Raw genomic sequence first — 20,552 nt, forward strand, 5'->3', positions numbered from 1 at the left:
GTAGATTGAATTACACAGGTCCGCATTCTTCACCCCTTGGTCTGTCCACATCCTTTGCTATGAAATGTTACAGCCCTTGCCTCTGAACCCAGCCACAGGTGTTGCTGTGTGTAGCCGATGATGCTAGCAGATGACATGTAAGGGGAGGGCTCAAGTGTGCTCGCAACGTCAGAGTCACCCTCTTGCCCTTCCACCACGGCCACGAGAAGAGCCCAGAGGGACCCACCCAGACAAAGCTTTCCCTAGCCAAGTTCGGCCAGTCCTGCAGGTTGACACGAGCTGCTGCTGAGCCCAGGGTAAGCAAGTCACCCCAGCCAAGGTCCAGACACATGGGAAAGAATGCTTACAGCCCTGAGTGTCTTGTGGTTGCTTGTTATGGAGCAACAGCTGGCGGGTACAGAAATGCATGCGACAGCTCTCATGTCAGAGTGAAGTAGGGCTTGCAGACGGAAAACACCAGGGAGGTCTTCAGCTGGACTCGTGTTAACTCCCCTAAGGGGGAGGTTGGGTCTGATTACAGAAGGGCCTCCAAGCTAGAGGAGTTAGAAGTCGTGTCGGGGACATTTGGGATTCTTTTGGCAATGAAGCATCTGAGTGCCCTTCTAAAATGTGAGGAGAGGACAGCTGCCCACATAAGAGTTGAAAATGCCAAATACTCACTTTCCCAGCCTCCTTTGCAGTGAGGTGTAGGCATGTGACTTAGGCTCAGCCAATCAGATGCACAAGTCCCAGACTCTGAGTTGGCAGAAGGCAGCAGAGGCTCTTCTGGCGAGGGGAGGTGCCAGCAGGGACAGCAGAGGTCAGTGCCCAAGGTTGGTCCAGACTGCATGCCCAGATCTGGTCCTGGGAGCACCAGAGGCCTCCCCAGTCAGTCCAGTTTCAGGCTTCCTTTCTAGGATGTAGCCCGTAAGACCACTTGGAAATTCTGAGGTCCCTTCCCCTAACACTAACTTTTCAAACAGTAATTTTTCTGCTTCAACTAGCCAGTGTTCGTTTCAGCTGCTCGCAGTCCAGAATCTTGGCTGACAAAATTTGCTTGTGCTGAGGTGTAAGGGAAGGTTTTCACACTGGGAGGAGACAGGACCAAAGGCAAGCTTTGGGAGAATCCACTCAGCAGCAGGAGGAAGCACTCAAGGGGGAATGAGCCTGGGGCAATGAGATCCTGTGTGTGTGTGTGTGTGTGTATTTGTGCACATACACAAATGGTTCATGGGATAAACAGCCCCTTCCCTATAATCAGAGCTTGGGGATTCCTGTAATTACCATGTCTGCTCTTTGTGTTTTTATCAGTGCATGAGAAACCGATAGGAGTATCAGCTTCATCAATGAGGGAACATAGCCACCCTGCCCAGTTTAGATTGGAGAATGCTCAACCTAGGTGGAGGGCGGTGGGCAGGACCATGGCCTTCCCTGGGATCAGAGTGGGTCTGAGAAACCTCCTCGGAGCACCCTTTCCCCGCCAACCCCACACGGGGTTCTAACACCACGGATCTGGGGATGAGGTCAGGTCGGTGTCCAGGCTGCACTTTGGGGCGTACGCAGATGGGCTCTCACCTGGACATGGAAAGCCAGCAGATGGGCCAGGCTAGTAAGAGAGATGGGGTGGAGCCCTGGGCCAAAGCACTGCCCTCTCTGGCCGCCTGGCTGTCAACCCCCTGCCCCGACGCCTAGCCCCGGCAACCACTGCTTTGGCATTACGTCTTCTGGAATGTCACATAACTGTCATCAGACAGAAGTCAGTTTTTGCTGGCTGGTTCTTCTCACTTGGTTTAGTGCTTCAAGGTTTGTCCAGGATGTAGCATGTAACACTGCTTCTGCCTTCTTTTGGCTGAGTAAGTATTAGCCAGTTGATGGGCATCCGAGTTGTTTCTGGGCTTTGGCTCATACGAATAAGGCTTGTATGAACATTCACATGCGGCTTTCATGTAGACATGTATTTTCATCTCTTATAGGGAAACACCCAACAGTGGAATTTCTGGGTTGTGTGGGAAGTGTCTGGGAAGCTTTAGAAAACAGTGCGAGCTCTTTTCCAAAGTGGCCGTACTGCTTACCACTGCCACCAGCGGTATGCGAGTTCGAGCTGCTCTGTGTCCTTGTCAACATTTGGTGCCATTTCAGACCCTGTTCTCTTAAACATTGTGTTTCAGTGCCATGGATGCTCGAAATGTATTTTGATTTCAGTTTTTTGAAGAAGAAAAAAAAACAGCCCAGTAAACACTTTCTTGTTTTTTATCTGAATTGGCCCTTGTGCAAAGTGAGCGTTTTATTTATTTATTTATAGTTTATCTGGACGGGAAGTATTTTCTGTGGTAATCCTAGTAATTTCCCTGTATTTTAAGTTTCTTTCTAAAGGTAGAATTAACAAGAGGTCAAAGCACATGCTGCCAGCAGGGGGCGTGCATCACCCATGATTGAACTTCACTCTGCTTCCTTCATCAGGACTTTGAGCGCATTTGAGGATGTCCCTCCGCAGAACAGGGGAGGAGGTGAAGTTGATCTTTACTGGGCCATGATGTTTTGGGTCAGAGATGTCTCCCCGTAGTGGGGATGCGGGTGGCTCCAGAAAATGAAGTTGCCACGGACTTTGGGGAAGGGTGTGAGTGCTTACGGCTGCTCAGATGTCCTGCATCTTCTGGGAGCTCAGGCTCAGGGTCTGGGCTCAGCTTGGAGCAGCCAGGTGGTAGGACACGGAGGTGACAAAGGAGCAGCGCGTGAAACATCTCATGATGGCTGCAGACCAGCTCCCTTATCCTTTCCAAACCCCACGTCACGCCGTGGCTGGGGAGGGGGTGGGCAGTCCTGGCTGACGGTCTTTCCTACTCCCTGTCTGGAGATAGAGCTGCTTTCTGGCCCTGGCTTTTGCTGCAGAGCCTGGAGCTGGCTAGTGCTCTTCTCTGGCCCTTGGCGCATTCTGGCGGCCCCAGGCTGGGTCTGGTTCATGCATAGTCTGCCTGCACCTGCCATCCAGCGTCCTAGCGCATCCCAGCTCCCAGATGGACGGCTGTCCAAGCCAAACCCACGAGGGCCGCTGGAGCGTCCCCTGCTGTAGGGTGGCAAGCGATGCCACCTGGCCACTGTATGTCATCCCAGGCAGCACTGAGGGCCCCATCCTTCTTCCTGGATTGGGTCAAACACTGCCTTTCTGCAGTCACCTCCCACAGTGCTAAGACTGCCTTTTTAGGCACACAGACCAGTCCAGAGCTTGCTCTACGGACGGTCGTTTACAGGGGAGGCCACGTCCTCTTCTCTAGGCTAATGTGCTCAGAATGGTATCCATTCCTAGCGTTTTCCTTGTGCGGACTGTGGGCCTTGTGTTCGTGGTTGTTTCACAGGCCTGCCTGTAACGTGCTCGTGTACACATGTGCCTACATCTGTCCAGCGGATGCTTACGAAGCCCACCGTGTGCCAGCTGTATGATAGCTCCTGGAAGCCTAACAGGGAATGGGGAGGCATGACCTCTGCCCTCCACAGAGCTCGTGGCAGAGAGAGGCATGGGGGAGATGGTCCAGGAAACAGGCTGTTACAAGATAGTCCTCCCAGGAACTTGGAAGCACACAGACAATGCCGTGGTCTCTGATGCGCTGCTGTGAGCTGGGCCCCACAGAGGAAGGAGGACACGTGGGGCCAGTCTTTGCAAATAGGAACCAAAGGAGGGCTTCTGGAACAATCTGAGATGATAGCAAAGCATTTACCTGTCACGCCCCCGACCACACACACACACACACACACACCCCGTGCCAAAGAAGAGATAAACCCTGATTAGGAGTCACAGGCCTTTAGTAAGCCCCTACTCTGTTCCAGAGGCTTCTGCTGATTGAGCGCTTTCTCCACATTCTCAATATGCCCTAACGGGTCATTTTCCCTCTTCCACAGATGGAGAGCCAGGCCTTGTCCGAGGCCACACAGCCAGCAGGGGCTGAGCCGTTCTAATTCTGTCCGAAGACCTCATACTGCCAAGTCGGAGGGATGAGTTCCCAGTAGATACGAAATTTCTAGCATTTCGGATTTACACAGCAATCTTACAACTCGGATTGTAAGAAATCTTAATAAAATCTTAATTAAGTGCCTTAATAAAACCTTAACAAAATAAAATAAGCAAGGAAGAGGAGTCCGGGGGTCCCAAGAGAAACTTTTCTTGGTGATCAATGTGGGGGGAGGGTCCTCCGGGCCCTGGTTCTCTTGCCCTAGCTCAGAATCCCCTGTGTGGGGCTGCACTTGGAGAAGGAAGGGCCGAGGGGAGTAGGCTCTGAGGGTTTGTATCATTTCATTTGAAAATGCAGATAGCAACGTGAGCAAATGGAGAGTTCTTGTTAAAACATGCTGGTTAGGGGCGCCTCGGTGGCTCAGTGGGTTAAGCCTCTGCCTCCGGCTCAGGCTATGATCTCAGGGTCCTGGGATCCAGAGGCCCGTATTGGGCTCTCTGTTCAGCGGACAGCCTGCTTCCCCCCTTCTCTCTGCTTTCCTCTCTGCCTATATGTGATCTCTCTCTCTGTCAAATAAATAAATAGAATCTTTAAAAAAAAAAAAAAAACCAACAAAAAACAACATGCTGGTTAACCGTGCCTGGCCTGGCCCAGCATGTGGGGGGGTCACCCCCAATGTGGTGCGCCTCTCCAGCGTCCATGACTCTGGCCTGGCAATGCTGGGAACTCACGGCTCAGAAAATGCTTTGTGGATTGTCGGAGTGCCACTCTGAGCAGTGTCTCTGAAGGGCAGCAGGTCTCTGCCCGCCAAATGGTGTCTTCCAGAAGCCAGCGGTCTCAAGGAGACAGAAGCAGAGAGCTGGAACGAGAAGGATCTAGTAGGAGCCTTGCCTGCTTCGTAAGGTGAGGAGAGGTCATGAATAATGGAGAGAAATGGAGGCTGCAGACTTCTGGGAGCTTGGAGGATTTGGGGCCCGCCCTCCTCAGGAAGGCCCCAGGCCCTGGGGACGTTGTTCACAGCCCTGGAATGCTCAGAAGTTAGGGGGACCTCCATGGGGGAGGCCCCCAGCTGTCCCTGGGGTGACCTGGAGGGGCCCCAGGGGGCCCCCTTGCTGTGAAGCCAGGTGGGAAAAAGATGCCAAGGGCTTGATGTCACCTGATTCTCCCTGAAGGGAGGAGGGGGGTGGGGTAGGGAGGACAGCCCGCCCTCAGTCCCCATGAATAAGAGATAAGGCCCAAGGAGAAACCCCCGGGCAGGTGCAGGAGGAGGTGGCTGATGACTGGGGGACAGACAGGACAGAGATAGGGCACTGAGGCTCTGTTCCGCTGCCAGAGAGGAGAGGGGGCAGGACCAGGCTGTGGACACAGGGAACCCAAGCCTGGGCTCTGGGCCACCCAGAGGTGGGCATGGAGGTCAGGGAGAAAGACCTCGGGGCCAAGAAAGAGTGAGAAGGTGGGCGCTGTGAGTCCGCAAGGGCCGAGAAGGGGCAGCCGGCAAAATGATGCCCCAGAAGAAAAAGAAGAGAAAGAAAGACATTGACTTTCTCGCCCTGTATGAGGAGGAGCTGCTGAACTATGCCTCGGAGGACGATGAGGAGGAGCTGGAGCACGAGTACTACAAGGCCAAAGGTGCGGACGGTGGGCCGAGCGGGGCACACGGCCCTTTCCCGTGCACGGAGGAGGGGGGCAGGTTCCAACGCAGCCGCAAGCCCGGTGGCTGTCCTCCATCACCGCGGAGTAACGGGCGGGTGTTCAACCATGGTCCCCTGTACAGGGTCAAGGCCAGCTGCCCTCAGACACAGATCTCAGTGGCATGGAATAGACTAGAACTGCAGTGCCCACACTCTCCAGTCCTATACATCCCAAGAGCCAAGTGCCAGCCCGGTCTCCACCCTGCAGCCTGATGGCCCAGAGCCCCCTGTTCTGCTCAGGCAGAGGGGCGTGGGGTATGAGGTGTGGGGAAGAGGCGTGACCCCTCACCACCTGCCCGGCGGGGGTAGGGCCTGCTGCCACCCTGGTGATGGAGAAGGGGTCTGGGGCCCATGTGGGGAGGGCATTTGCTGCTCTAGACCCTGGGGCTTGTCCTTCCAGGCTCATCCTCCCCTGTGGGGCATGGGGGCTGCTTCAGAGAGGTAACCAGAGACGGCTAGACTGGGGATCCAGGGGTTCATTTTGGCCTGAAGAGGAGTTTTGTTGGTTTGGTTTGGTTGTGTTTGTTTGTCTTTAAAATGTTTTGAAAGATTTTGCTTGTGAGTGCCTGTAGGCTATGGATGGCCAGTTTGTCACAGTCTCCTCTGCTCCCTATCGCTCAGACTAGATCTGTTTCACTCACTGATGCTGCCTGCCTGGTCCCTGAAGGCATTACATTCTCAGGGCTTACTCCAAAGTGGCTCACTAGTTCCTGGAAGCTCCAGATTCATTCATTCACTCACCTATTTGTTCATTCACTCATCCATCCATCCATCCGTCCATCCATCCATCTGTCCATCCATTCGTCCGTCTGTCCGTCCATCCATCCACTCATTCATTCATTCATTCATTCACCCGTTCATCCATTCAGTAGAAAGATGTCTATTGAATGCCTGCTCTGTGCCTGTCCATGGGCTTGTTCACCCAACCCTTTCTCCCTCTTTCTATCTTGACTCTGAAAGCCCAGCTCAGGTTCCCCTCTTCCGTGAAGACTTCCTTAATTCCAGTCTACCATGAGTTCCTTACCTACGTCCGCTTTTTCATGGTTCTATTGCTTCACATGAGCCTGGTGTGTTGGGCTTCTAACTTCTTGAACCTCGGCCATCCTGTCCCCCATGAAGGTGGGCCCCCCCTTTATTTGTCCTCACTCCTCACCCAGCTCCCAGCACAGACCCAGGCTCAGAGAAGGTGGTCATCACATGAAGGCAGTGGCTCAGAGGAGGTTCCTTTCCCAGCATGGTGTTCTGAGTGCCTCTTGGAGTGGGGGGTGGGCATTGTGGGAAGAAAAGGCAGGCCTGGAACAAGTGAGGCATTGCCATCTTCCCCCAGCACAGGTACTGCCTTGCCCCAGTGCAGGCGCCCGGACTCAAACCGGTTAGTGGGGAGGGGACTGCGGCTGGTGTGCGTGTAGCACCCTTGACAAGCACTCTCAGCTTCTGGGGTGTTCTCCCCAGCACATGCGGCTGCTGGGGAGTGCATTCTCAAGTCTCCGGGAGCCACCACCCTGTCCACTTCTGCTCAGGCTCTGGGTGCCTGTGTGACTATCTGATCCCCCACATGTTTGCTCTTCTTTTTACCCTTTGTGAAGTCTTTTTACTTTCAGGCTCACATTCAATCTTGAAGATTCCCGAGAACAGTCAAGGCAGATGGGATTAGTTGCATTTCACAGGTTAAGGACTGAGGCCCTGGGAACTTAAGTGACTTGAGCAAAGTCGTAAGTGGGAGAGAGAACAAGAAGTTCAAATAACCTTTCCCAAGGCAAGTCCCCACTCCGTCCTCAGGGCCGCCACACAGATGACGCTGGGAGCGCCAGGTACATGGAGAAGCTCTCCACTCATACTAACCGATGTAACCTTCACAACTGCCCAAGGTCGAGGTGGCATTCTTGTCTTCTTTCTCAGATGAGGAAACCGAAGTTAAGTAACCTGCCCAAGATCACAGAGCTAGTAAGTAGCAGACTCAAACTTTGAGTCGAGCTGTTCTGGTTGGTCCTTGCTCTTGACTGTGGTGAAAACACTTGGAGCGGAGCAAACCACAGGCTCTTCAGTCAGGGCAGGACACTGGCAGTAAGTGTGGGTGACACTAACAGTAGTCACACACCAAACCTGCTGTGTCACTGATATTCTCTAGAATGACTTGTTTCCTCTCGCCCTGAGCTCTGGGTTGTTGCATTACTGGGAGACTCTTGGTGAGTGTGATGGGGAAGGAAAAGGAGAAAGGCCTACGTTTCCCTCTCTGTTCCTCAGGCCACCTCCGGGCTACACTGGAGTTCACCAACAGCCGGAGGGAGCAGAGTGGCTCCCTCAGTGCCCTGAGGGAAGGCTGAGCCCAGGGCAGGTCTCTTTCCTAGCTATGATAGGACCCCTTAGGGGAAGAGAGTGACTTATATCAGAACCTGAGATACGAGGGATCTTGGAGGCCATCCTGCACAAACTTCCAGCCCTGGGATGCTCTCCTCTGGTCCATCCCAGACAGGGGTTGCCTAGCAATTTTGGGGTACAGTATCCCAAGGCAGCCTCCCTGAGAATGTTGTTAATGGGGATAATGGCAGGCATGATGATGATGCAGCTGATGTTGACGATGGAGATGCTGATAGTGATGATGGTGATGATGTTGACAGTGACCATGAAGGTGATGATGATGATGATGATGATGACCATGAAGGAGATGATGTAATGGTGAGGATGCTGGCAGTCTACTACTTAAGGAACATAGATCTTTCATCTCACTGTGGAAGGGGGTCTGTAAGCTAAGTTCCCAGAAGTGGAAATACTTGACTCAGTGAGCACGAACACTGGAATTTTTGTTTCATCTGATTTAATCCTTCCCATAATCCTTCAAGGAAGAAATTATTCCTGCTTCAGAGATGAGGCTATTGAGACTCTGTGGGAAGTTTAGTTGAAATCACACAGCCAGTAATGGTAGAATTGGGATTCAAATATTGGTCAGTTTAGTTCTGTTGTCTACATTCATTTCATTGATTGATTCATTCATTCATTTGCTCATTCATTCCCCCAGGTAATTATTTATTGGGCCCCTCCCACTTGCCAAACTGGGGACTAGAACCCTATGGTGCCCTCAATAGTTCTTTGTGCAGCCCTGTGCACTTGTGTCCTCCCCTCTGGAGCCAAACAGAATCTTGTGTTTTCCACAGGATATTTGGCCCCCACATGATAGTCTCTTCGCTATCTGAACTGAGTTTTTAATTAAAAATTTTAAATTGAAAAGTAATATATATACAGTACAAAGCTTTTTCTAAAAGTACTGCCTGATGACTTTTCAAGTATGTGCATGCTTGTGGAATGAACATTCAGATCAGGTCATGGAACTTTTCAAGGCTCCAGAAAGTTCCCTCACCCTCCTTTCCAGAGGTAACAGCTCTCCTGGTTCTATCAGTATGGGTTAGTTTTTTCCATTCTTGAGTTTCAGATAAACAAAACCATACAGTAGACACATTTTTTGTATCTAGCTCCTCTTTTTCACTCAATGTTCTACCTTAGAGATTTACCTGTTTTGTGACTTGCTAGAAAGTTTGGTGTTTTTGTGTCCTATTGTATTTTATAAATACATCATTTATTGAACCATTCTGTTGCTGGTGGGCATTTGTGTTATTTCTAGTTTTTAGCTATTAGGCATAAAGCTGCTATGAATCTTGTCTACATCTTTTGATGGACACATGGATTCATTTCTTTTGGATTTGTAACTAGAAATAGAATCATTGGGTCACAGAGTGGGCATATGTTTAGCTACTGGTGTTTGTACAAATTTACACTCGCAACCAGCAATGTGCGAGAGTGCCAGGGGCTCCACATTCTTGTCAACACTTAGTATTGTCAGTCTTTTTAATTTTAGCCATCCTGGTGGGTGTATGGTAGTATCTCATAATTTCAATCTGCATTTCCCTGAGGAATAATGATACTGAGCACACTTCCATATACTTATTGGCCACTTGGGTATCTTCTCCTAGGACATGCCTGTTTACGCCTTTTGCCCATTTTCCAACTTTAGAGAAATACAATTTTATTGAAATATAATGACCCCCTAATAAAATGCACCTCTTTTAAATGTGCTGTTTGATGAGCATTGACGTACGTACACATCTGTACAACCATATGGCATTTACATTATTCCCAGAGGTCCCTGTGTCCCTCCTCAGTCAATTTCCTCTGCTGCCAGTGCCAGGGCAACCATGTTCTGCTTTCTGTTAAAGTAGATTAGTCTTTCCTAAAGGTTCCTGTGAGTAACATTACGGTGCATAGAGTTTGCATCTGACTTCTTTTCTCGGCATAACCTGCTCAAGATTCATCTCTATCGCATATGAGGGTGGTTCCTTCCCTCTTGATGCTGAGTAGTCTTTCATGGTACAGATATACCCCAACTTGTTTATCGGTTCATCTGTGGTTGGAAATTTAGGTTGTTTCCAGTCTAGAGCTATTATGAATAAAGTTGCCATGAACATTTGTATGCAGGTCTTTGTGTAGACATGTTTTATTTTTATTCCCCTTGGGTAAATACCTAAAAGTGGAATGTCTGGATCTTATGGTAATTGTGTGTTTATCTTTAAACAATTTGCTGCCCATTCAAAAAAGAGTGTGGTACCTCTTTTCCTTATTGATTGTGTGAATTCTTTATCTCTTCTGAGCCTGAGTCCTTTGTTAGGTGTATGCATGCCCAAGTATCTTCTAGTTTGTGACTTGCCTTTTCATTCAGATAATGGGCTTCATTTCAGTAAGTCTCAATTTATCAATTTTTTTTTTATGGCCAGTGTGCTATTTAAGAAGGACCTGTGTGCCCTTGAGGTAGCTTCCTCATTCCTCTTGCACCCCAGACTCTCCTTTTCTCCAAGCCATGCATCTCCAGGCCTCTGTGTCTTCTCTCATGTGATGTGGTCCTGGAATTTCTACCACGCTGCCCATTCTTCTGTGGACATTCAGTTTGGAAATGTCCCTGCGTACGTGCAAAGCCACGTGGGCAACTCTTTAGATCCTGGAGTTTTCCCAGGGAGGAATCCAAGGCTTGTCTACAGATCAGGCACCCCCGTGGTGCAGACGAGGAAAGATTCAGGATTTGTTTATCACAGGAGACAAGGAGTTGTGCAAATGTACTTCCTCCTCTCTTCCCTCGTGATGCTGTGATGAGGATCTTCATCTGAACCAGGGACTTCAAAGAAAAGACATCAAAAGCAAACAGTACAAGCTTCTAGGAACCAAAGAGAGGGGAAATCTGTGTCCCTGCCAAGAAGGGAGCCCTGACGAAGCTCTGCGTCACTCAGCTCTGGGACAGCTCTTCCTGGGCCTGTAATGACAGTGCTCAGGAGGTCAGGGGAGGTGAGGGCTGACAATGCAACTGCGTTCATAGAGGACAGAGGGAATGTGAAAGCAGGTGCAGGCTCTGAAGGCCGTATCTAGGAGGCGTCTAGGTGCTGTGCTGGAAAGGCCCTGGGGTGGCTCCAGTGATGACACTGTGTGGTGTGTGACCTGGGCTTGCCCCTGTCTATAGGTTCCTTACCTGTAAAATGAGTGTGCACCATTAAATAGGCGGTTTTCGTCTTACGGGAGAACTTGGTGTGGGTCTGACCCTGGCTCAGAGGCTTGTGGGCTGTACCAGGGGTTTATAGAGACCTTTTGGTTGGGAACCCCCTGAGGAGCCGGTAGGAGCTATGGCTTCTTCAAGCCCATGTAGGATTCTGGGTTTTCTGATAAGCCTGCAACCTGTCCTCTTTTCTCCTCTAGTGTACGAGGTAGTCACAGCCACGGGGGACGTTCGTGGTGCAGGGACAGATGCCAATGTCTTCATCACCCTTTTTGGAGAGAATGGGCTCTCTCCCAAGCTCCATCTCACTAGCAAGTGAGTACCAACTTGGCCTTGGTGGGACCGTCAACTGTTAGTCGGGATTAATGCAGTTCTAGAAGCCAGGGAGAAGACCTGTGTAGCCACAGGCATATTGAGTGGCACAAGGCCTCTGCTAACAACAGACCACAGGTCAACCGGGTCCTTCCCAGTGATCTCCTATCAACCTTCCTGTAGGTTTTCGTGTGAAGTAATACTTACTTTGGATCTCAGAATCCCCAAGAATTCTATTAGCTGTCCCTTGATGTGGGACCAGGAACCCTGGGTCTGGGTCCAGCTTTACCACATAGTTGCCATGTCACTTTGGCCAAACCGCTTCACATCCAGGGCCTTGGCTCCCTCTTCTAGCATCTAGGAGTGATCATCCCCCTTTTTAGGAACCTCACAGGGCAGTTGAGAGGAGGAAACAAAACCATGCATTCAAAGGAGCCAGGAGTTTACAATGCTCTGATCTGTGTCTCTCCTAGGGCCCAGCACCACACAATACCCACCTGTGAGCTAACCCGCACACACATAGACTCCTCCTATGTGGGGACTTGTGCACTTGTGCACGTGTGCTTGTGTAGACATGCTCTGTGTGTGTGTTCATGTGTATGCGCTGTGTCATTTGTAATTCATTCACAGCAGGGCTGCTGCCTCTTGGTTTTAATCCTCTCCCCCGACCACCCGCGTGTGCACACAGATACCCCCGAGCAGAACGTGGGCTGCTTTAGCAGAGTTCTGCAATCCCCGGGCTGTCTAGGGGCAGCCGCAGTGTCGTAGGCAGCTGGCTCTCAGTCTGTGCTGAACGGAACTGGGGATGGGTCCGTTGGTTCTGAGCCCACTGTACCCCTATCCTCCCTTCCTCCAGAGCAGCCCGATTTAAGGTTGCCTTGCCCACTGAGTTTCTGAGTCAGATTTCATTTGTGCCAAGAGTTGTATAGCCAAGAAAAATGTGAAAATCCACTACATTTATTTCAACTCATTCATGGGGAAACTGAGACCTAGAGAGGAGGGGCCAATAGCTCTGAGCCATGGAGCTTCTAGACGGTAAAGCTGGTCTTCAAACCCCAGGAGATGCGGACACTTTCCTCGAGCATGGGCCCTGCGGCCCAGAGGGTGTGTGTGAGCGTCCCCTGCAGGCTTCCTGAGCCCCCAGGTTGTGACCTCCTGGGGGGTGGGGGGGCAGTCGGGGAGGCCGTGGAGGGGTGGGGCCCCCAGGCCAGGATATCCCCGAACTCTGTGCTTTGCAGACTGACCCGGCCCTGCATCCCAAGTTTGCCCTGAGCGTGGGCTGTGGCCTAAATATGGCCCCATTGAGGCAGGTGTAACGTCTGATTTTGTCCATTTCCGCAGAACAGGGTACCCGTCTTCTTGTACCGCTTACTCTGTGGAGTGACTGGCTTGCGGAAGTCTCTCTCTCCAGTGATGTGGGCACGGTAAAGAGAAGACATGAAATGTCCATCCTCTTTGCCATGTGACCCCTTCCCCACCCAGCGCACTATTCTAGGGAGAAGCCACTAAGCTCTGGGAAACCAGCCAGGGTGGTTTCTGGAGTCCCCAGCCTGCCTCTTTTTAAACGAAAAGAACCCTTTTCTCCTTTCTTGGTGGTTCCTTGCTGTTTTTTCTACTTTCTGCACCTAGTACCCTCACTCCGCCCACCCCCAACTATTTTCCTCTGTCAAAACAGCCTCCCAGGAAGGCCCCCAGAGTCCCCTTTCATAAACCAGGAGGAAGGTTGGTCAATGAGTCCCCATTCCCAGGAGCCTGAATTCCAGCCTTCCTTCCCAGTGCGGAAGGGAAGCCTGCATCACGGCAGAGAGAGGGACAGGGCGGGGAGGCCTCCAGGCGTCACACATCGGCCAGCATCTCCACGCCAGCCCCATCGACAGAAATGGGCACCCCCTCCTTGTGACTCAGTGGGTCTCTCCGGACCTGTGTTATGCTCCGGGCTGGGGAGCAAAGGCATGGGTCTGGCCAGGACCCCGGTCGGGCTGGCCTAGACGGCTCTGTAGGAGCCCAGGGGGAATGGGTGATTTCAGAGGTGGGGCTCATTTTGTAGCCTGTGCTGTCTGTCCTGGGAGGCTGGAGAGGAGATGTACAGAGGGGTGCCAGGGGAGGCGGACCGTGAGGGGTGGCCAGCTCGTCCCTCCAGCCCCTTTCCCAGCTGCTTGCAAACAGGCAGAGCTCAGTGTTACCTGTCAGGGCTGCCAGAGCAGGACTTCACAGGGAAGGGCAGGTGATCTGGGCCTCGGGTGGTGAAAAAGACCCAGAGGAGAGGGGACAGGGGAAGGGTACTTCAGACCACAGGGAATAGCTTGCAGACACACGGAGGCAGCAAGGGGCTATGAGGGGAGGACCGGGCCTTAGAAGGCCCTGCTTGCAAGCTGATCAGTGGGAGCCCAACTTACAACATGCCCGGGGAAAGATTAATTTGGCCGCTGTAAGATCCAGGGAAGTGTCTGCAGAGAGAATGGCAAAGACCCACTCCTCGCCATCTAAGATGCCTTCAGTTCATGACGGAGACCTTGGGCCTGGGAGGGAGCACCGCTTTCCAAGGACTCCCGGGCTGCCGGAGGACCCCAGATGTGAGGGCTGCCGAGGTCACCTTGCTCTATGACATTGAGATGGAGGTGTTCCAGCCCACCCTTCGCCCGCACCCCTGCCCTGGGGTCTGGCTCCCAGTCTCTCGGCTCACTGTGGGCTGCTGTTCCCTCCTCACTACTCGGTGTGACCCCAAAGCCAACTCGTGTGCTAACTGAAACTAAGTTCCCTTTCCTCGCTTTACACACACGCGCACACACACACACACACACACACACACACAGAGGCTACAGGTGTTCTTGAGTGTATAGACTTCCCTAATACTTGGGGCACCAGAGTGAGTGCCCAGCACAGCAATGCAAACAGCTTGAAATGGAATCTTAGACAGACCCCATCATCTGAAGATGCAGCCACTGCCTCCCCCGGAATTTCCCACAGCTGCTTTCTCCACGGCGTCTGGCCACACTCCCGCACCCCACCTTCCTCTCCTGTGTCTCCCGCACCCTCTCTTTTCTCTCTCCCCTCTGTTCCTGCTCCGTCTTCTGCCTTTTCTCCATGCCCCGGGACTTCACCTGCCTCCCACCTGGCCTAACAGGATGTTTATTTCCCAATACAAATGAATTCTGCTCAATTATTTGGCGCCCGATGTTAGCATGCTGACTGTTCTGACCCTCGTGGTCCAGTGTCTGACTCTTCGGTACACACCAGGTCCTCTGTTAGGCAACAAAGAGCGTGGCACGTTCACTTTGATCCCCTGTCAGCTGACCTCCACCCAGACCCCACACCAGCTGGATATCAATAGCCACGTGGCTCCCAGAGGAAGGCCCCATGTTCTGGGTGCCCTTCCCCATCACCCAGGACCACCCCCAGCCCTAGGTCACATGTTCAGAATATGGCAAAAGGATGGGATCTCATGCATCTTCGGGAACATGGTTCTCCCGTGGAGAATTCACCATCTGAGTGTCAGAGAATGCCTGGCATTTTAGCCCACTAGCTCGGCCATGTTGGTGGCTAAAATGCCCTGTGCAGCCTTTATAGGCTTTCCTGGGTAGGGGTCCCCACTGAATGGGCGGGCTCGGCCAGGGAGGGGCCTGTGTACTGCATTAGCCTTCATTTGCTGAGCGACCAGGAGCCATGGGGAAGCCACAGCGTCCCGCAAGGAAACGTGAGGATGTCCGCATCTCTAATGTTTCCTTTGTGAGGGGACTCTCTGGCCCTTGGTACTTCTCTCTCGCCCCCAGTCAGTTTTCTGAAATCAACCTCTATTGCGTTCTGACTTCCCAGAAGCAGGAATTTCAGAATCTGACCTGGCGGGTGGCGGCTGGGGCTTGTTTGGGATTATCGTGGCCCCCCTCTGGAAGAAGACGGTCCGGGGACGTGTGTCTCTCAGTCCTTCCCTTCCTCCCACCGGGGAGAGGCTCTGGGCCCTGGAAGGCCTTCCTCTCATGGGCCAGGGAGATGCTGGGCCCCATCACATGAGCTCCGTGGACAACCGCTCCACATCCTGTGACATGCTGGAACCTTCCGCTGGGGTCCGGAGACCCTCTGCCCGTCCTGACAGACCCTTCTCTCCTGGTTTCCTCCTTCCGCCTCGCTTTTGAACATTTGTTTTCTGCGGGACAGTACACGACGGTCGACTATTAACAAACACACTGGGACGTCTGAATTCACAGCCCACCTGGTCAAGGCCATAGGGCATTTCTGAAGGTCAAAGGCAGCTGTCAGAGCTTCTCCAGAAGGGGCTGTGGTCAGAGGCTTCCCAGGACTCCAGCTGCTTTCCTTTCAAATCGCCCCCTTCTCCCCCTGCTCATTGGCACTGGCTGCTTCCCCAATTCCAGGCCCCACAGCAGGTGAAGCCTGACCATCCTCAGACTTGTCCCCACAGACTCACGCCAGGGGGCCGTAGGCCGTGGGGAGCGGGGGGCTGAGGAAATGGGACTGCCCCATATGCGTGACGGCAAATCACGACGCACTCCCTTCGAAAATGTACACAGACAAGAATAAACAACCATCGCTTCCTAGTAGTCTTACCATCTAGATGCGATGTTTTTGAATAAATCCTTCCACTCCGTGGTTTTTAAATGCAGTTGGCATTCTGTTGTGTTGGTCGTTCTGTTCATACATTCTATTTTTAATCTGCTTTTTCTTTTATGCCTCTATCGTAAGCCTGTATCTGTTGCATTAACTCCTCTTTGATAACAGGCGTTTTTGATGGCTGCACGGCGTTCGACCACAGTTCTTCCCAGGGCCACTCTTTCTTGGGTTGATGTAGAGACAGAGACACTCTTGTCTGGTCAAAAATTGTCTCTTGTTGAAACAGAAAATAACTCCTATTCACTTCTTTCCCATTCACACAATCCCGAGGCACAGAATAATGTTCATGTGTGTTCCACACTGTGGCACACGATGGCTTTGACTGCAGTGCAACGTGGGCTGTGTGGTTATTCACTGTTGGAAGTAAGCCTCTGAGAAGTATATGCAACGAGCCTGCAAATGGGTCCTTTCCCTCGAGCAGAAATCCAGAAATTTCTAGCATTTTCTCCTTCCCACCCTCTGTGGCCGGATTTCAACTTGTCCCCTGACAAGGCTGCCTCCGTGTATGCTTGTCACCTGACTTCATGGTCTCTGCCTGCTTTGGGAGGGCCAGAGGCCTCCTGCCTCACCGTGTGCCCACCTTCAGGAGACTTCTCAGGATGGACTGTTTGCCAAAGTGGGTCTGTTGGCAGGCCCACAGCGTCCCAGTCCATAGGACCTTACAAGCCTTCTGTGGCTGAGAGAGTCTGAGCCGTGTTGCCTTGGACAGAAGGCTTTTCACCTCCCTCTTTGTCTAGCCAATAAATAGGCATGTGTGTTCTACACTTTTCTTTTCCCGGGGGCTGTGTGCTGGTGCCGGGAGCCCCGGCTGGGAGCCCGGTGGGAGGTCCACAAGCTCTCCGGACCTGTGAGGCCTGCACGTGGGGGCAGGAAGAGCCGTGAGCAGGCTCCACGGGCGGGGTCCCGGCCCACACAGAGGACGCAGCAGTGTCGGCACGAGATCCCGGCTTCTGCTCCCAGAGGACTGCGTGGGGAGGCCGCTCCGGGCCTCCTGCATGTAAGCTGGATAGAATCCAGGATGCACCTGAGTTTGGATCCACCTGGGCAGCTCGCTGAGGAACCTCTCAGGTGTACTTGCCTCTGTTCACACCTTCTGTGTGATGCTCGATATGCATTCCCTCACCACCTGACTCCCCTGGTTGCTGGTTTGGGTTGAGTGTTTCCTTTCTTGTTGAAATGGCAGGACCGTGGGCCACCACCCAAGGTCTGCATCTGCTTGGGGCTGCCATTGCAACTCCCCCGAGCAAAAGCAAGGCAAGTGAGGAGAGGCCTGGGCGCCTGCAGACCGAGAGCACCATGATATTTACTGTGCCTGCCTTCCTCCTCCACTGTCCCAACCCAGAGCAACCAGAGCCCACTGGGTCATGACTCTGGAGATCCGGGATCTGGTCCCAGTTCTGCTACCAACCGGTACCTTCCCTGTTTGTAAAATGGGCCTGATACCGCCCGCCATACTTGTCTTAGCGACACACGGCAGGCATCCCAGGAGAACTTGACTGTGAAAACAAGGAGCGGATACCTACCGACCTTGCCCCCTGTCAGGAAGGAATCTCAGAAGGGGAGCGGTTGCTCGTAGCTCTTCCCGGGACTGGGACGGTGGAGGAAGAAGAGGGATGCCAGCCCTCGGCTCTCCTCCCGGGCTTGTGAGCCTAGTGCAGATCTGTGCTAACTGTGCACGTTCATTGTAGGAGTGAATCTGCCTTCGAGAAAGCCAACGTTGACGTGTTCCGGGTGAGGACCAACAATGTGGGCCTCATCTACAAAATCAGGTAGGAATCTGAACCCTGACCAGGGAGGGACTGAGAGGAAGTCCAGTAGATTAGGAACTAACATCACTACTGACCTTTTCTGAGTATTAATTACCCCCTAGTGTCATTTCTGGGGTGACCAAAGGCCCAGATCTTTCCCTCCCACCCTAAACTTTCCGATTAGAGATTCACTTCTTTGGATGAAGACAGTTTGAGACAATGTCTCACACACTTGGGAAATCGGCTCTGAAAGGCACCAGCGGGGTGGTCAGGAGCGGACTCTCTCAGTCCAGATCGCTGTGGTTCAAATGTCTGCCCCGTCATTTGCTAGCTGTGGGACTTCAGGAAGTGCCTCTCCAAGTCCCACTTCCCTCACTTGTAATAACGAGTTAGTGAGGACTCAACAGGTTAATGCTTAGACAGTAGCACTCAGCGAGGGTTAGAGATGCCAAGTCACTTTGCAGGACACCTCGTGACAGAGAGCTTGTCCCTCTGGGGGTGTTGGTTTGAGCTTGTGGGGAGGAAGAACTTTTATCAGCCTGGCTGTTAAGGCAGAGCCCCTCCCCCCACTACCCAGGCCCATTCAAGTTCATTGCCATTTGTCAGGAGGTCAAGGTCATGTGTGGTCTGACTGCCCCCAGGCTAGGGTCAAATGCTTCCTCTGTTGAGTCCTGTTTTAATCTACCTCCCACTAGAAAGTGTAGGACCATAAACTTTCCTGAGGGAGTAAGGGACATAGGAGCGCCCTGGCACTGGCTTTGTGTGGGGGGGGGGGGGGGCGGGGCGGGTGACGAACAGGGAAGAGGAGGGTCGGGGAGAAGGTGTTGGTGTGGGGAAAGGCAACCAGTACTATGGGGTCCTACTGCCAGGCAGAGGTCTACACCCCCATGTATGTCACGTGTGACATGGGTCCATCAGGGCTGTGCTGTCTTGAGCTGTGTTTGTTCCCACAAACGGCGAAGGTAAGGCCTCGCTACGACTGGCAGGGAGGAGATGCTTGGCGCAAAGATGCTTGGCCATCCAGAGGTGAAGGTCTAGGGGAGAAAACTTCCTCCTCAGAGGAAAAAAGTTGGGGCTGCCAAAGCACAAGTGGGACTGCAAGAAGTGACGGGAAGGGGCGCCTGGGTGGCTCAGTGGGTTAAAGCCTCTGCCTTCGGCTCGGGTCATGATCCAGGGGTCCTGGGATCGAGCCCTGCATCAGGCCCTCTGCTCAGCGGGGAGCCTGCTTCCTCCTCTCCCTCTGCCTGCCACTCTGCCTCCTTGTGATTTCTGTCTGTCAAATAAACAAATAAATCTTAAAAAAATAAAAAAAAAAGAAGTGAGGGGAACTTGGGAGACCAGACTTTGAAGAATGAGGATCTACGTTGCCCAATAGAGCAGCCCCTGGACACGTGTGGCTTCTGGGCACTTGAAATGCAGCTGGTCCAAACTGAGATGCACTGGACGTATAGAAACACACCAGATTTTTGAAAACTTAGTAAAAGAAAAGAATGTCAACTATCTCATTAGCAAATTTTCGCATGGTCACGTGTTGAAATAATAAGTGGATGAAATAGAATACGTTATTTAGATGAACTTCACCGGTCCCTCTGCTTCTTTTTTAATGCGGCTACTAGAAAATCTAAGCTTACGTATGTGGCCCACACGTGCAGCTCAGGCGATATTTCCACGGGTCAACATCAGTCTAGATGGCCGGGGGGATCGTCTGGGTGGCGGGACTAAGGCGAGTATCTTGGGGGGGCGGTCTGGGGTCTGGAGATCAGGGAGGGAAGGGAAGCTCAAGATGGTCCTGGGCAATCCTGGATTTTCTGTGGAAGGTGCCATGACCCTGCTGGTGATTCGACCTTGCACGGTATTCCCATTTTGGAGATGAGGAAACTGAGGCTTGAGGGGTAACGCAACCACAAGAACTAAATGATGGCACCCCTCTTTGGAGTGAACATCTGGGTATTCTAGTGTGGAATGGGTGTCGTCTCTGTTCGGCCAATGACGTGTGGGTGTCTGCTTCCGCCCCAGGATCGAGCATGACAACACAGGCCTGAACGCCAGCTGGTACCTGGATCGTGTGATCGTGACCGACATGAAGCGGCCTCACCTCCGCTACTACTTCAACTGCAACACCTGGCTGAGCAAGGTGGAAGGAGACCGCCAGTGGTGCCGTGACCTGCTGGCCAGCTTCGACCCCATGGACATGCCCCGAGGTCAGTGCCAAGGCTGGCCTGCCTGCCGTTCTTCCCCGCCAGGGCTGGCCTGTGCCTCTCTCTTGCTTTGGGCAGTTCCCTGTCCTCTTGCCACTCCTCTAGAGTCTTCCCATCGGCCAGGATCTGGCTGAGGCCCCATCTTCTTCACGTGGCTTTCCCAAGAGCAACCTTATGTGCTCTGGGGGCTCTGGGGAAGGGGAAAAACGAAAGGACCTGGAGGCCTCTTGGAGGGGTGGGCTCAGTTCTGAGCATATTCTGTGTTTTTAATAACTCTGGTTGATGGGTATCAACTGAGAGTCCTCTCTGAGGTCAAAGGCAGTTTTCCCTGTTTTCCTATTTCTTTGCCATTCTTCTGATGCCCAAAAGAAGGGGAGCTCTGGCCAGCGCATAGCGGATGGGAATCAGAACCCCCCGTCCAGGGCTCCATCAAGATGTCCCATCTCTAACTGATTTTATGAGGAAGGGAACAACTAATTTCAAGTGCATCTCTGGCCAGAGGCCTTAAATTCAGTCGTTTCAGCTCA

At 52.5% G+C, this 20,552-nt stretch overlaps 1 protein-coding gene across 1 annotated transcript in view; it reads left to right on the forward strand.

Moving 5' to 3' along the window:
* Positions 1-5,422: 5,422 nt before the first annotated feature.
* The window catches only part of LOXHD1 (lipoxygenase homology domains 1), a 150,133-nt gene continuing 135,003 nt past the window's right edge, over positions 5,423-20,552 (forward strand). The window contains exons 1-4 of the mRNA XM_032310632.1: positions 5,423-5,552; positions 11,345-11,459; positions 17,768-17,848; positions 19,844-20,028. Coding sequence (XP_032166523.1) covers positions 5,423-5,552; positions 11,345-11,459; positions 17,768-17,848; positions 19,844-20,028 — 511 coding nt within the window. The remainder of the gene's footprint in view (positions 5,553-11,344; positions 11,460-17,767; positions 17,849-19,843; positions 20,029-20,552) is intronic.

This window comes from Mustela erminea, chromosome 13 (genome assembly GCF_009829155.1).
Source record: "Mustela erminea isolate mMusErm1 chromosome 13, mMusErm1.Pri, whole genome shotgun sequence".
NCBI classification, from domain to species: Eukaryota; Metazoa; Chordata; class Mammalia; order Carnivora; family Mustelidae; genus Mustela; species Mustela erminea.